At 40.8% G+C, this 14738-nt stretch overlaps 1 protein-coding gene across 5 annotated transcripts in view; it reads right to left on the bottom strand.

The window, feature by feature from the left end:
• Positions 1-14738, bottom strand: part of PARD3B (par-3 family cell polarity regulator beta) — a 753023-nt gene that overhangs the window by 20526 nt on the left and 717759 nt on the right. For all 5 annotated transcript variants that reach the window (XM_052674691.1, XM_052674688.1, XM_052674689.1 and 2 more), the window contains one exon: positions 8747-8826. In XM_052674691.1, the coding sequence (XP_052530651.1) occupies positions 8747-8826 (80 nt within the window). The remainder of the gene's footprint in view (positions 1-8746; positions 8827-14738) is intronic.

Here is a 14738-nt window from a genome sequence, read left to right as displayed (position 1 = left end):
GTTATTAGAAACTGAATTCTTGCCATCATGACAGTGCAACTTCCTTGTTCTTCACAACAACCATTCCTGCTTTTGCTGAACCTGCTTTTGCAAACATTTTGGGAAGACAAGGGCATGGGCTAGATTGTGGAGAAGTACCTGCAGACCGCTTCTGAGTGACGGGTGCCATCACCCAGCTGCTGTTTCTTTACAGGTGCCTTGCAGAGCTATGATGGAATATGCAAGACATCTATGCACAGTGCTGTCAGACAAATGCAGGACGCTTGCTCAAAAAATCCTTGCCCATTGTCCTCAGGTACCTCAGTCATTTATACCCAGTACTGTTAGCTTCCTACATTTTGCCTCTCAGGTGTTTCTAAAGCATGCCCACAGGCAATCATTTTTCAGCCACACCTCCAGACTTATTTACCAAGAGAAAGGCAATGCCTACACTGGGATTGCATCATCTTATTTTACAAAGAACTCTCCTACAAAAACTTATTTCCTCACTTGAATCCTCGAGCCCACAGTCTCCATGAGTTCAGACTTACAGTCCAAATATTCCAAATTTTTTTATTCCACTTTTATTCCAAATATCCACAGCTACGCAGTGGCCAGCTGAGTTTCCCATTCTGCTCTCCTGAGCCATTTCAATATCCGTCCTGACAATGCAGAGGATGTATTTGCATTTTGTAGCACACATCTTATTCCCCAGGTTTCACTCAGCACATCACTTTGTTGATGAATTCTATGGGACATATGCTTTTGTTTTTTAATTTGATCTTCTTGTTTTTAATTTGCATTCAGTTATCTTTTTTCCACAGATCCTTCATCTCAACCTAACCATTTTCTACTGACACTTATTTCTTTCATTAAAATTTTGTTCTGAACAGCTGTTTTGTTCTTTTGCTCATTGGAAGCATAGCTAATATAGCTTTCTTTTCTGTTACTGAGGCGATGTCTCCATGACTTCATTAAATTTTATAATGTTAATTCAAGCCCTTTTGTTCAAAAGCAACATTTTTCTCCACTATTGTATTCTTAAGCTGTATTTGGAGTTCCTAGTTTTAGCGAGCGATCCTTATGCCTGCTTATAAACTAAAATCCATGCCAGACCCATGTTTTTTGTAAATGTGACATTCTGAAGTATTTTTATTTATTCCAGCTAATATCTCCTTGCAATAAAAAAGCTAGTTGTTTAGTTTCAAAATATTAATTGACTTCTAAACTATTCCATATTGCATTAATGGGCTCTTCGCTATGAGGAGTTGACTGACTTATTAGAAAAATTGACAAACCCCATCCCCATCTGCCTCCCCCTACAATTCCAAAGTATTCTTCTGGGACATCTGGCTTTTAATGTTCTTTTCAAGCTATGTCCCAGTTGTTGCAGGCGTTTTCTTTGCTCTATTTTCTTTATTCCCATGGAAATTACAGAGGTGGCCTGCCAGCCACTATCCATGATTTGATGTCACGAACCTTGACCTTTCTGGCTTTCTAAAGTATACTTTTTCAACATAAAGACTCAATTTGGCTAGGATAGAGGCAGCCAGTTAGTTTCAGTTGATATTTCTTTCCTCATTAGAAAGCTGTATTAATATTTAACAACTGCATCCCCTTCTTTTTAAATTCCACTTACATCTATACTTCTGATCCTATTTACGATATTCTTTCTTCCCTTCAGCCAAGCCTTGGATAAATTTAGGTTGCCTCAGACACAAGAACATTTTTTGAACTAGCACACAGTGGACATTTCCCTACCTGCACTGGTTTTTAGTCCCAAGACTCTCCCTGCACAAGGTATGCACAGATTATTTATGAACTTCAAAAGCTTTAGGACAAATACCATTTGGTAGCACACACACACAAAAAGCCTTCAGACGCAATACAAGACACAGAGATGTTATTAGCACCACAGCACAATGCGGTGGAGCAACTGAAACAAAGGTAATAGCAAGATGCAACAGAGCACTTCCAGCTTCCTGCTGTGTGCATTTATCACAACGAGGTGTCCCATTTCAGACTTGGATGCTGTTCTTCCTGAAATACAATGACTTTCCTGACCTCTCACAGATGTTGGCCAGTTTCTATAGCAATCAGTTTTATTTCCTTGCAGAGTTAAGTAAAGTTAGTTAAGCAGACCTTAAACTGTTTGATATTGGATTTAAGCTAATCTTTTAATAAGCAAAGCAGCCTGGTTCACAAGCTTGTGCTCTAGCATGTAAGAATGATCTCTTTTTTCCTTTGCCCGCATTTCATCATGGCTGGTTTATTGCAATGTATCTTGGAGGTCCTCGAGTAAGACCAGTATTTCCATTAAAACTGATTCTAAATTTGTCTGCCAGGACTTAAAAACCAATGAAAACCATACACATACTTCATTTATAATGAGATCACTACATTGGAAGATGCAGACAGATAAGACATTGCTGCATTTTCAATGAAAATACAGCTGTCAAGATAAAAATCATATTTAAAAAATATCCCTGAGTTACTGATATGACTTAGATGACTAAAACAGAAGAGAAAGTTAATAATCAAGTGCATTGAAGAATCTACTGTTTGAATATTATTTATGTTTCATAGGAGTAGGATGATGAAATTAGGTGGTCATTCGTTTTTGCTCCCTATTTAATTGTAATCCTATTTAATTATTGTTAAGACTTCAAATAATCAAGTTGTCTTAGCTTTGCAGCTTTATCAGGTGAACATTAAAAAAAATACAATCGCCATTCTGGCGAAGCTAAACAAAACCCATAAAACTAACAAAAAACAACCCATGTTTATGAAAATATGCCTGCAAGTGCCCTGTTGAATGAGGTAAAGGATCCTACAATTTTACCAGTGCTAGAAGGCAGCACTGAGTCACCTGCAATTCCTGCAGTCCGCGTCAGTATTGTCCCCCTGTGCCTATCACAAAGCACGACTTCAGGCTATAGAAAGATAAAAAGGATCAGAGTGGAGCCATGCAATGAGGTCAGCTGGAGAGTGGAACAATGGAAAGTTGAGAGCAGATAGCTGTTAAGAAGTTGCTGAGCACCAGGAAGGTCCCTAGAAGATAACTTGGCAGAAGAGCAGCAGTGCTGCAGGACAGCACTGTTGGCATTTCAGAGAAGCGCCTGCCACTGTGTGACCGCTGTAACTGCACATGGGTCAACAAAAAGCAACCACAACATCCCGTCCCACAGCTATAACCATGACTGCACTGCTGAGGGAATATAATGCAACGACAGACTTCTTGCAATACGGGTGGACCTAGTTAAATCAAAGGGATTTAAAGCAAAAAACATAATTGTGATTTATCCAACAAGCAGGGAATCTTGATTCAAATTATTGATTTTAAGCCTTCCTTTTTCATCTGTGCTCCTTGGTTAGTCAATTCCCATAGGCTGGGAATGCTCTGACAAGTTGATTTGCAGCTAATTATAGTCTGCACTAAAAATTGTGATTTCTTTTTGCTAACTAGGCAAATACACTTTATACATATTTAAGTAATGTCAGTATATTAATTTCAGATTCTACTATACAATGATGAATGATGACTTATTTAATAGAGTATTAACTTTTTCTTGTGATCTGTGGCAAGTCACTTTTGGATGTTTTTTTTGAGATACAGTTGCAGAAATTGTGCTTTTTGAAATGAACTCAGTAAAATAAAGGCAAAAGCACTCAACTGCAAGAAAAAGCTAATGAAACTTGCTTAGTAATCCATTCCTTCTCTTTGAAGATCCTTATCTCTTCACAACATAGGTGTTACAGAAATGTTTCTTTTGATCCAAACAGTTGGAAATGTTTTTGACTTGACTCTGGAGGCTACCTCGTAATTTGTCTGCATGGGGATTCCTGTCTCCTGAGTCAATGTGGTTTTCATGCTCTATACTGAAAGACTTAAGTGTTCAATTATTTAATTTACTGAGAGGGAGGTTAAAAGATAACATAAAGGATCACCGCATACAGCTACCAAAGGAGAGGGGTTTTGCAGACCACCTGGCTCTTAGAATCTAGTAGAAACGTACAGTGTCTGGAAAAGGAAGACCAACAACTTCATACTTAGGAAAAAAAGAAATAAACTTCTAAAAAGAGCAAAATGATTATGCTCTGAAGAACGTGACAAATTCTCCACTACTGGAAATTTTAATTAATTTCATTACATTTATAAAAGTGACATGATGGATCAAAATAAAATTCAAAATCAAAATTTAGTCTGAAGTAGAAAGGTAGAGAGCTTAGAAGGCTCAGATAAGGCATTCAAAGTTTCCTTTCTGGTTTCAAATCTAACAATGGCAGCTGTGCTTCTTCTAGCTACTGCGTGAAAAAGTGTGAGCTACATGGTTGAGGTGAAGAGGAACTTCCAGCATGACAAGACGACATGGATGTTATCGTATTGCAAAACCATTTCTTCAAAACATTTGCAGACTTCCCATTTTCAGGGTGGATGCTGCATTCAAGACAGATATTCCTTGAGCCAATTGCTAGCTTGCTTAATGGTCTCCTCCCAGCCACAGCAATAGAGCTGAACTCATCTACACAGCCTGAACTCATTTTTTGTTCTGGTAATTAGTTTGTGACATCCTCAGTGTAGTTCCACCCCTTTTCTTGACAAAATGTATGTTTTTCAGTGACAGGAGGATTCCAGAGAAAGTCAGGAATACTAGATTTCTTTTGGAATCAGCATTTCTTACCAGCAAGATGAATGAACTTTCTGTTTACACTCATGCCAGCAGTGTCCCATCTCAGCATCTGACAGTCTCTGCTTTTGGTTACAGCCAGTTTTTCCATCACCACAGCAAAGAATAAGTATGGAGACACAAGATTCTTCTGAACAAGGCTGCCATTGGCAAGCCTGTGATTTACATTAAGACAGGCTTTCATACAAGCAAGTTCAAAAATAAAACTATGAACAAATAGAGCAATTCCATCTTAGTATCCATTCCATGCTTCTATCAGGAAAATATTCTGGATTACACCAAGAAAACTGTCGTTAAAAATAGTTTAAGAAATACTAATGTTTTTCTGTCTTCCACACCCCTGTCATGCTTCTCTTGCCAAAAGAGGAGGCTAAGGCGTATAAGAATCAAGCCATTCTCCTCCTAAGCAGGGGGGATTTAACATTGCTTAATAAAACCATTCAGCACTACTTAGCCTTAGCCCCAGGGCAATATGCAAGCACCGAGTGCAAAGAACTGTATCTCTCTTGCAAAGCCTTCCATTCTGTCTTTCTCATTTTGCTCCTTTTCTACAGATGGAACAGCACAATGCAGTGTAAGCTGAAGACCTGCCACTCTCCTGCCACAGCCATTTATCATCCAATTCAGATGTTTGGCTCTGTAGACATTTCCAAACAAAGTGTACAGACTGGCACTATTTTAGCTTGAAACTTAACTAGGTAACTCATCTGGCCGCTCACTAAACCTGTCACATACAAAGCCTTCCTCCAAAGGCTGCTGCCTCCTGTTTTCAGCTGTTAATTAAAAACATAACCTTACACAGGAACAGATCCTGCGTTCAGAGGCGAAAAGTGTCACTGAGCTTAGTGAGACTGGAGCACTGGATCTGCTGTGACATATATTGAGAAGGCAAGCACATGCAACACAGCAGAATTCCTCAAATATGGTTAATACAGCATCTGAATTTGGCCCATAATATCTGGTCTCAAATTAACAGCTTCAGAGAAAGCCAGAGAAATACAAAAGAGCAAAGCAGCAATGCTGTTTAACGATGAGATTTTACAACCCAGTGCAAAGATGTGCAGATGCTGCTGACAATCTTCCCCTTCATGTGCCTTTGCGCTGAACGGGGTGGTGCCTTCAGGCACCGCATGCTCATAAAGCTATTTGGCAGATGATCTTTCCTGCCTGCTCAGTGGGGAGGAAAACCAAAGCTCTCTTCCTTGATTTGTCTGTCCATGCACATGCTGGCATGGCTTCTGCTGGCTTCAGGTAAGCAGAACAGTTTCACTGTGCAGGTCCCACTTCCTCCTGACACTGCACAGATTCCCTCCTCACTCTCCTCCAGGGAAATCAGAAGCAGCCACATCACTTTCCTCTCCTTCCTAGTGTTGTGCCATGCCAGAGAAGCAGGCAAAGCTCAGAGCCTCCCAGACTCAATGCTGTATAGCAATACAGCCCTCATCTGATCCTCCCTAAATATCTCCTATTAAGCTGGACTTAGGTGAATAAATTCATAGACAATTATATGCCACCTCCATACCATATACAGCTAGGTGGTTTGACCAAGATGAGGACAGGACAAGACAAGGAGGACACAACAATCACGAACTATGAGAATGCTGGGGAGAAGAATGGCATTCTTTGAGGAGATGCTACCTTAGTAGCTCCACCTATTTCTTTCCTTTTCCATCACCGTCTGTCTTCTGATGCTGTACATTACAGTAGTGTTCAAGATACTCCACTGAGAATAGATTGGCAAATAGGTGGCTTTTACCTGGATTTCTCTACACTCCTGGGCATTCAGCCATGAAAAAAAAAAGAAATCACTCATTTCCATTAGTGGCTGGCAATGAGACTGCATCCACTTCTTCTGGATGTAGACTTCACTGTAGCAATCCAGTCATTTGTGACTGTCAGGGCCTAATTACTGCAGTAATGTGAAACTGCAAAACTTACAAAATGTAAGCATAAAGCACAACAGCCAATTGCTCAACTGCAGGCACATCCAAAGTCAGGCTATCCCAAAGCTCTACTCCTGTCCAGATGGAAATGCTCTTGCATACACAAAAGTGACAAGGCCTACACGTGACAGTGTGAGCCTTCAGGTTGGGCACTGCACATAACCCATCTGATGTACGCTCCATCTCACTGCAGCATAATCTTCTTAGGCACTGACAAACAATATTCTTCTCACACTGATCTCCAAAAGCTTATTGAATGTCTGGATGACTTCCTAAATGGTGAGTCCCAGCCAGCTAAACGCTCAAACCTTTCAGGAGAGCTGTGAAGAGCTGAGAGTGTCATGTTTCCTTCAAATTGAAGTTTCAGGAAGAACACGGAGATTTATGATTAGACAGATTTACCTTGAAAATACGCAGGGTGCCTCAGGGAACCATACATCTAGGGGACACACTGAGGGTGCAAAAGAACAGGAACAGACGGAATACACAGAACGCCTTGCTGCTACATCAAGTAAGTGTGTGCCTGCATCCGCAGGACTCTGCTCACTACTGGGTATTCTAGCTCAAAAAGGAATACTGGTGATACAAAGAGAGTTCAGGGTGATGAAAGTCACTTCACTGGGAAATTTTCATTTGTAAAGACTGCAAAAATTAAGCTGAGTCATTGGAAGGAAAGATGAATAAAAGGGGATATGATATGGGAATGTGAAAAATGGCTGTAGAGAGTTACACTGGGCAGCAATTACTATTTCATTCTTGTAATTCAAAAGGAAGTAACCAACATATTTAAAGTAGATTAAAAAAAAAAAAGAAAGGACTACAAGGACTACATTGAAGTACAGAGAACCAACCTGCAAAAATCCCTGCTACAACATGACAGGATGACAGGATGACAGGAGATGTGAGTTTTGAAGGACCATGAAAGAAGATGTTTCTTTAACCAACACAGTAAGACACAGCTAAAAAAGTGCTACACAAGCCAGTAAGCGCACAGGAACAAGTTCCAAAACAAAGGCTGACAAATACTGTTGTTTGAAGGCAGTAACTAGACTACAGACAAACTTTTGGTTTAAAAATCACACATTAAAAATGCCTACAAACATCTAATAATGTTTTTTTGTGTGTGTGTGTGAAAAAGCCTCTATGCATGGGCTTCCAAAAGTAAGATATTCTTTTTATTTTCATGTTGAATAGAACACAGCATTGCATATTTGTCAGTCAAACTTTGCTGTAACCTCCTATGAATGCAAATAGACCAATGGAGAAAAAAAGAAGAAAAAGAGGCTACTCATTGGTTTCCTAAATGTCAGCACAACTTCACATCTAAGAATCTCTTCATGCTTATTTTTGCTTTGTTTTTATAAATTACCTGATTAGGGAGTCCAAGAATTGGACTGTGCAATCTTGTGAAAGTTTTTCCCAGCCCCCTGGTTCTACAGGGAGAATTTTTTCTATTTTTCTAGCTTTCTTCCCATCTTCTCTTCTGGTGTTCTCTCACTCTTTTTTCTAGCTTGCTACATCTTACACTGTTTAGAAGTCCCATAGAAACGGGACTGTAATCTGTGAAATGCTTTCTTTTTCTTATATCCCACTGGTTTCAGCTAGAATTACTTTTGACTGAGTTGGATAAGAATTAAAAATTGAAAAAGCCTTCAGAGGATTAATTCTTATTTCCACAGGGTTCAGTTAGGCACAGAGAAACTCTACAGGAATAGGACTTCTACTCAGTGGGACTTTGCAGCAACATGGGACTTCAGTAGCTGTGGTTGCCGCAGTGGAGACTTTCCACAGCAGTACTCCATCATTGCCAGATGGATTTCATCACTATAAACTCTGTTAGTTATGCTCTGCTGTGACCTGCTGTAATCACTGCAGAGCCAGCTCCCTCAGTGTCACGTTCTCTACAAGTGGATCACGGCTCTTGCTGACATGTTCAGTGAGAGAGACTTTCTCTTTTAAAACTGAAAGTTCAAATAATTAGGACAGTTATAAAGACAGCAATACATCAGCAGAAAAGGTGACAAGATGAAATTGCAATATAATGTCTCATGCAAGAGCCAGGGATTAGGCTGATTTCCCTACACACTGGAGGGAGGGTAAATCAGAGAGTGAGAGGTACAAGGCTTAGCACTGTACCTGGGTAAAGATGCATACTGCCTTTCCATCCCTTCGAAGTGGAGATTGTATGAGCTCCCATCTGGACCTTTTCCAGGAACCTGCGGAGAGGAGAGTAATTAGACATGAAGATCAATTATGCACCCCAGCTACTAACAATGCATCTCAAAACGATAAGCAGAGAACATATGATGCTACAATATGCCAAAATCAACAGAAGAAAGGTAGGGGCTCAAAGAAGCTCCAAATCCCATACATAATCTTATCACTGCTAACAAGAAAGGCTTCTGTATCAAAGAGCTGTTTAGAACAGGTACAATCTTCAAGACTTCTCCTTGTTTGCATGCTAGCTGGGATACTGTCTCCCCTTCCCTGACTGGCTTTCTTCCTAGAATTCAATAACATGAGGAGCTAATCTAAGTAAGCATACTGCTTCTGATCCCTGCAGTGCAACTCCTTGAATCAAAGCAAGCATCTTAGTACCAAGTCTGCTGTTTTCCTCCACGCTTGTGCTTTTCTCAAGTATAAAACACAATATAAACAGGCATTGCTTTCAATCTTAACACAAATCCAGAAACTTCCCTTAACACCACTGCAAATCTAAGTATCCATCTGGGACTTATATGCATCTGGTGTGCTCTGGTGCTGTTTCAGAAGTGAAACATTAGTGCACTCAGTTAAAATGCCAGCCCACTGCTTGGTTTGTTTGAAGATGGCAACTGGAGTGGGCTAGAGAGCACAATTCTAAGCTGGAAGTCTCCAGCTGGAGTACGAAATGGTGAACTTCAATGCTTTTAGCACACAGGAACTCTCCCAATTTCACTCACTCAATGCCTGCTGATGGCCCAAAGTGTTAAGAGCCTTGTTAAAATGGAGCTATTAGTCTTTTTCTCCATAAATGCAGGAGGCCCTGACTGCATTCAGTGTTTCCTACATTAGTATGTGTTCCTATTCCGGTGCTGCTAGAATCAGCAGTTTTATAAAGCAATATACTAAGAGGCCATTTAAAATCCCCTTCCCCTTTTACAGATTAATGGCAGAAAGGAAGATTTAATGCCTTTTCAAACATTTTTAACAATTCATTAAAAAGAAAAGAATAAATCACACAAAGCTTTCTGCAAATGCCTGATTGTAGAAAAACAAACAAAAATTAACATGTGCTGCACGTTCCACAGGTTAGAGCACATTTTTGTTAGCCTTGTAATTTACGCACAATAAGTCATTTTCACTGCGGAGATTTAAAAGCTATAATGGGACAGGTAGTGCACTCAGGTGTAGGAGGTCTTATCTACTTTCATACAGTAATTTTGTGTACAATCTCTCCACTACGTATGCATTACATAAGTCCAATGCAAATAAAGGCATCATCCCTTCCAGCTCCTAGCAAAGCGCAGGAATTATGCTTGACAAATACCATCATGTGCCTTACCACTCACTAAGGATCCAAGACACTCATAAGAGGAAAGATTATTCAGCACAGGCTTCTTGCTATCTCCCCTTTATCCGAATCAAAACAGGAAGGAATCCTTGTGGAACTGGTGGCCACAGGAAATAACCACCTCTGATTTGAAATGATCCCTGCGTTAGCGGTGCCTGACTTCGGGTGAGTGAAAAATAACAGTAATTGCTCTACATTTCAAAAGGAGGGCAAGCAGGCTAAATTCATCATTCATTCATTTTTTCCACCAGTAGAAGTAACATGTAGAGAGAATGGACACATGCACTCGGGCTGAGTCATGGCCGCTTTGGCTGCTCTCATGCTGCTAATTTGATCAGGTTGATAATTTCCCTTAATTCACCAGGTACAGCGGTTAGAGAGGAACCTCCTAATTTGTGCTTTTTATGAAGAACGAGGCAGGAAAAATCCAAATGTATAATTTAGTTTGCTTGGCACAAAAGCCATGTAGGATACAGCCTACCTGCGTGGCAGCAGCGAGGTTATTAACTATGTGCAGCAGCCAGATGCTTATGAGCGCAATGATGCGCCGGGTAACTCGCCCTGCACCCACAGCCCTGTGCAAGCTTCATGGTGATTACTTTCACACCTACCATGAGCAGCGGCAGCCAACATGCAGGAACAGATTTAGAATTATTCAGCAGCGATCCCAAAACTTACACCACTCACAAGACAGTAAAAAAATATTTACATTTCAAGGCCTTTTTACAGCCTGAAAACGCCCCTTTTCTGATGGGTTTCCTGCAGACCAGCCAGAAGGAGGTCCCCCCACCGGCTCTGTTTGTATATACGATTTGGGATCCAGTTACCATAGAAACCCCTGGCGGTGGATACAGGGCTTTTGGTTCCATCAAGCTGCTCAGTCTCCCCATCCTATATAAAACCTCAATGCTCTGGAAAGGCAAGCTCTGGCTCTCTGTCGCTAATTAAAGACTCAGCCATTTCTTCTTTCCTTCCCCCATCTGTCCATGCAGCAGTAAAAACATAGCATCGCTCAGCTGAGAGCAAAACAGTGACTAAAATAAAATACTACCCTGACGAGAGAGAAGTTGTGGAAATAGAAGCACCTTCCTCATCCAATTTATTTATGCTTTAGATTGAGTCCAAGCAATGGTTCTTGCTCTCTCCACAACTCATTAAGTTAAAATTGGCACTAAAGATACTAATTAGCAAGATCAAAATATTCCCAGCTTGTCCTCCCTCCCAGCAGACAGGAAGCACACAGCTGGCCTGGGACAGGGGCGTAGGTTTGAAGCACATCTTTAGTGATTTTAAAGTGATTAGGGAAGAAAACAACAGAATTGTAGTAGAAGAGTTAAAGCCTGGCAGTCCTACTCAGGCCAAAGGGACGCTGAGCAGGCAGTGGCCAGTGCGGCGCTGGAGCTGGCAGGAGGGGTATTGCTCAGCTCCTGCCATCAGCACCCAGTAGCACTGGCAGAGCATAGCAATGGTGTTTCACAAACATACAGTAATGCACGATAGAACGAATGATTGGAAACACACATCTGTATTTTTAAATTAACTACATCAACTTAAAAAAAAAAAACCCGTCATTATGAAGAAATCATCTCTTAGAGCAGAGCGGCCTCAAATAACTAACAAGCAAAACATGAATATGCAAAAATAACGGGGGAGAGATAAACACAGAAACAGCCATCATCCCATCAGTGCAATTAAAAGAGCAGCAGCATGCCTAAATTGAGGAAAGGAAAGCTATCTGTATTAAAAAACAACAACAAACAATTCACAAAACTCAATCCACAGGCAGCAGCAGGGGACTGGCAGGGAGAGAAGCAGGGGAGCAGGCTGGGGGCTCCTTCATCTTTGGGACAAATGCAATCTACACTTGTTGCAAGACAGGAATCTGTAGGTTCTTAATTTCCTTGCAAGACAGGAATCTGTAGGTTCTTAATTTCCCATTCCTACTCAAAAGAATAAGCAACTGTAGAGAAAATGAGAAAACAAAACGAAGTTGTACAGGTGTCAGTGAAGCTGTTCCTTTGTCAAACACAGTAACTGCAGGGTGCTTCAGAGGAGGCTTGTAAGGCACAGAAATGATAAGCAAACAGAAAGCAACCTGCTAATTCTCCCAAGGTTAAGTTCCTAGGGAAGAAAAAAAAAGAAAAAAAAAGTGGACATGCACATGTAGATCAAACCAGAGAAGAAATGTCTTAGGTCACTCAAACATTTGTGCATAAGCACAAATATTGCACAAGTAGAGTACCCCTATAGGGAGGTATCTTGAAACAAACCAAGGATTTGCCTATAGGAAAGTGCTGGGGCTGCAGAAGAGAAACATAAGCAGAAGAAGATGTACTTCATTCTAAAGCTTGAGGCTACCTGGAATACTACGCAGAAAAATGTGAGAGGCCATGTTTTTATCTGGGAGATGCTGCATTTTGTTTCTTCTCACCTGCCTCACAATGCCTTCCACCTGGAGTATATATTCCAGGCTAAAAGCAGCAGTGGACTGGACAGCTTCCTGTGCCTGTTCTGTATGGAGCAAGGCATCCAGGTTTGGACAGCCGTTGTGGTATGAACGACAGTGAGCACGTGCATGGTGGTTCTCCATAAAAAATGGCATGACACTACTGTTGTGTTTTACATGACTGACAAGCACTACAAGACATGATCCAGCCCAGGAAGCCTGCAGAGTAAGGCATGTGCTCTGCCATCACCCAAGTGCTTTGAAAATCCCACCCAGTTCTGCCTTTTGCCTGCAACTCTGTGTATAAACATGGCACACAGTGCTGCCGGATTGCTTAGCACATTTTTCAATAGCCTTGTGATCATCTGTTAAAGGACTTGATTCAGATGCTGGCTTGACCTCTGTTCTCAAAGCTCTTCTTTTGTCTGTGAGCGTTTCTAATCACATGGGTTGAGATTCAGCATGCCAAAAAGAGCCATGGTATAACGGAATGTGCCCTTTAACCTCCAGGTCTCCCCTCTGCTGAGACACAGTTGGTTTTTGTTTTCAATTAAGTGAAAACTGAAGAAAAACTCAGAGAGGTAAAAGCAGATTTGTTCTCCACCCCAGCCCCAATGTTTCACGCACAGGTGAAGAATGAAAATCCATCCATTTTATTTTTTGCATTTCAACAATCTGCCTGGCTCTAGTGACTGCCAGTCACTAGATTTAAGATTTAGAGCAATCTGACACACTAACATTTTATTTAGCTGCTAAAACAGAGGTGAGTTACGTATGGCAGTAAACTGCATATTCCATGTGAAATGGATGAAGTTGATGCAAGGGGTCTTCTTAATTGCTTGCTGCTATGATATCCTAATTATCCCACCCTTCAAGACCTCCTGCATTTCCACAGAAAACATGTTTTCCTCCATCCAGACTTTTTATGTTTTGCATCAAAAGGTAAAAATTAAAAATTCTAGCAGTGTTCACAATTCAAAAGAATTTTCCTGATGTTTTCCTTACATACACAAAGAGGGATGTATTTTGCTTTCCTGGTTTTGCAATGAAAGTTGAAACAGTGATTTTACGTTATTATAACACTCATCATTTCTCCCTCTAATTTGGATGGTTTTTAATAAAGCTCCATTGATTCCACTGAAAGAAATCCCTCCTGGCAAAAGCAGAACACACACGCTGATTGCTAAATATGCAGCAATTATCATATTCAGCAGCACACTTTAATATCTTATTTATAGATGTATCTATCTATAATTTGCTTTAATTAAGTTGCATTGATTTTAATGACAGAAGCAGTCCTCAAAGAAGAGCCTAATGCTATACGAGCCCATCAACACTGCTTTACTATTGTTTGGATGTGAGACGGCATCTTTCGCACTTCCTTTCGATAGTCTTATAGAGCTTTTCCTCACTAAGAGGCTGCAATGGAAAACCAAGACAGTGCTCCACAGGAACCCTCAAAAGCACCTCTGCTGGAGAGAGTGCACTTTCAGCTCCCTGGCACATACTGAATTTCTACATACGACAGTTTTAAAGACTAAGGAAGGAAGCAACACCCTCCCAGAGCTGCAGAAACCTTGCATTTTGGCTCCTTCTCCATCTAACAGACATCCTGAGAGTTGGTTGTTGGAGGTCATTAAACCATGGTCTTGAAGGTTTGTTTTGGGTAGTCTAGCAACTAATTTAAATTTATATTTCTTTTCTCAACAGAAAATAGAAGGTGAACCAACAAATGTATGTGGGTGCCAGTTCATAGCCCAACTGTGATTTCAAAGACTTTTAAAGTTCTTTTTCTGGGCTCAGTCACAGGACGCATTGAGCCTCCTTTCTCTTCAACACATAGAATCATAAGGTTGGAAAGGACCTACAAGACCATCTAGTCCAACCGTCCTCCCACTACCACTGCTACCATGCATTACATACACTCACTTCTTAGAATTTGACACAATGTTCTAGTGTTGAAGTTGTTCCAAAATACCACTTGATGCCATTAGAACTGTGGCTAACTGTCAAAATGCATCTTCAAGAGATAGAGGGAGGTACAGTTGCAGTCCAAGCAGAGTCTCATGGTCTCGGTTTGCGTTGGGTGCCATCACATACCTTGGCCCTGATTCAGGAGAGCACACTAA

The sequence above is a fragment of the Tympanuchus pallidicinctus genome, unplaced genomic scaffold (genome assembly GCF_026119805.1).
Source record: "Tympanuchus pallidicinctus isolate F22 unplaced genomic scaffold, pur_lepc_1.0 scaffold15, whole genome shotgun sequence".
Taxonomy (NCBI): Eukaryota; Metazoa; Chordata; class Aves; order Galliformes; family Phasianidae; genus Tympanuchus; species Tympanuchus pallidicinctus.
This window is presented reverse-complemented; position numbering and strand designations above follow the sequence as displayed.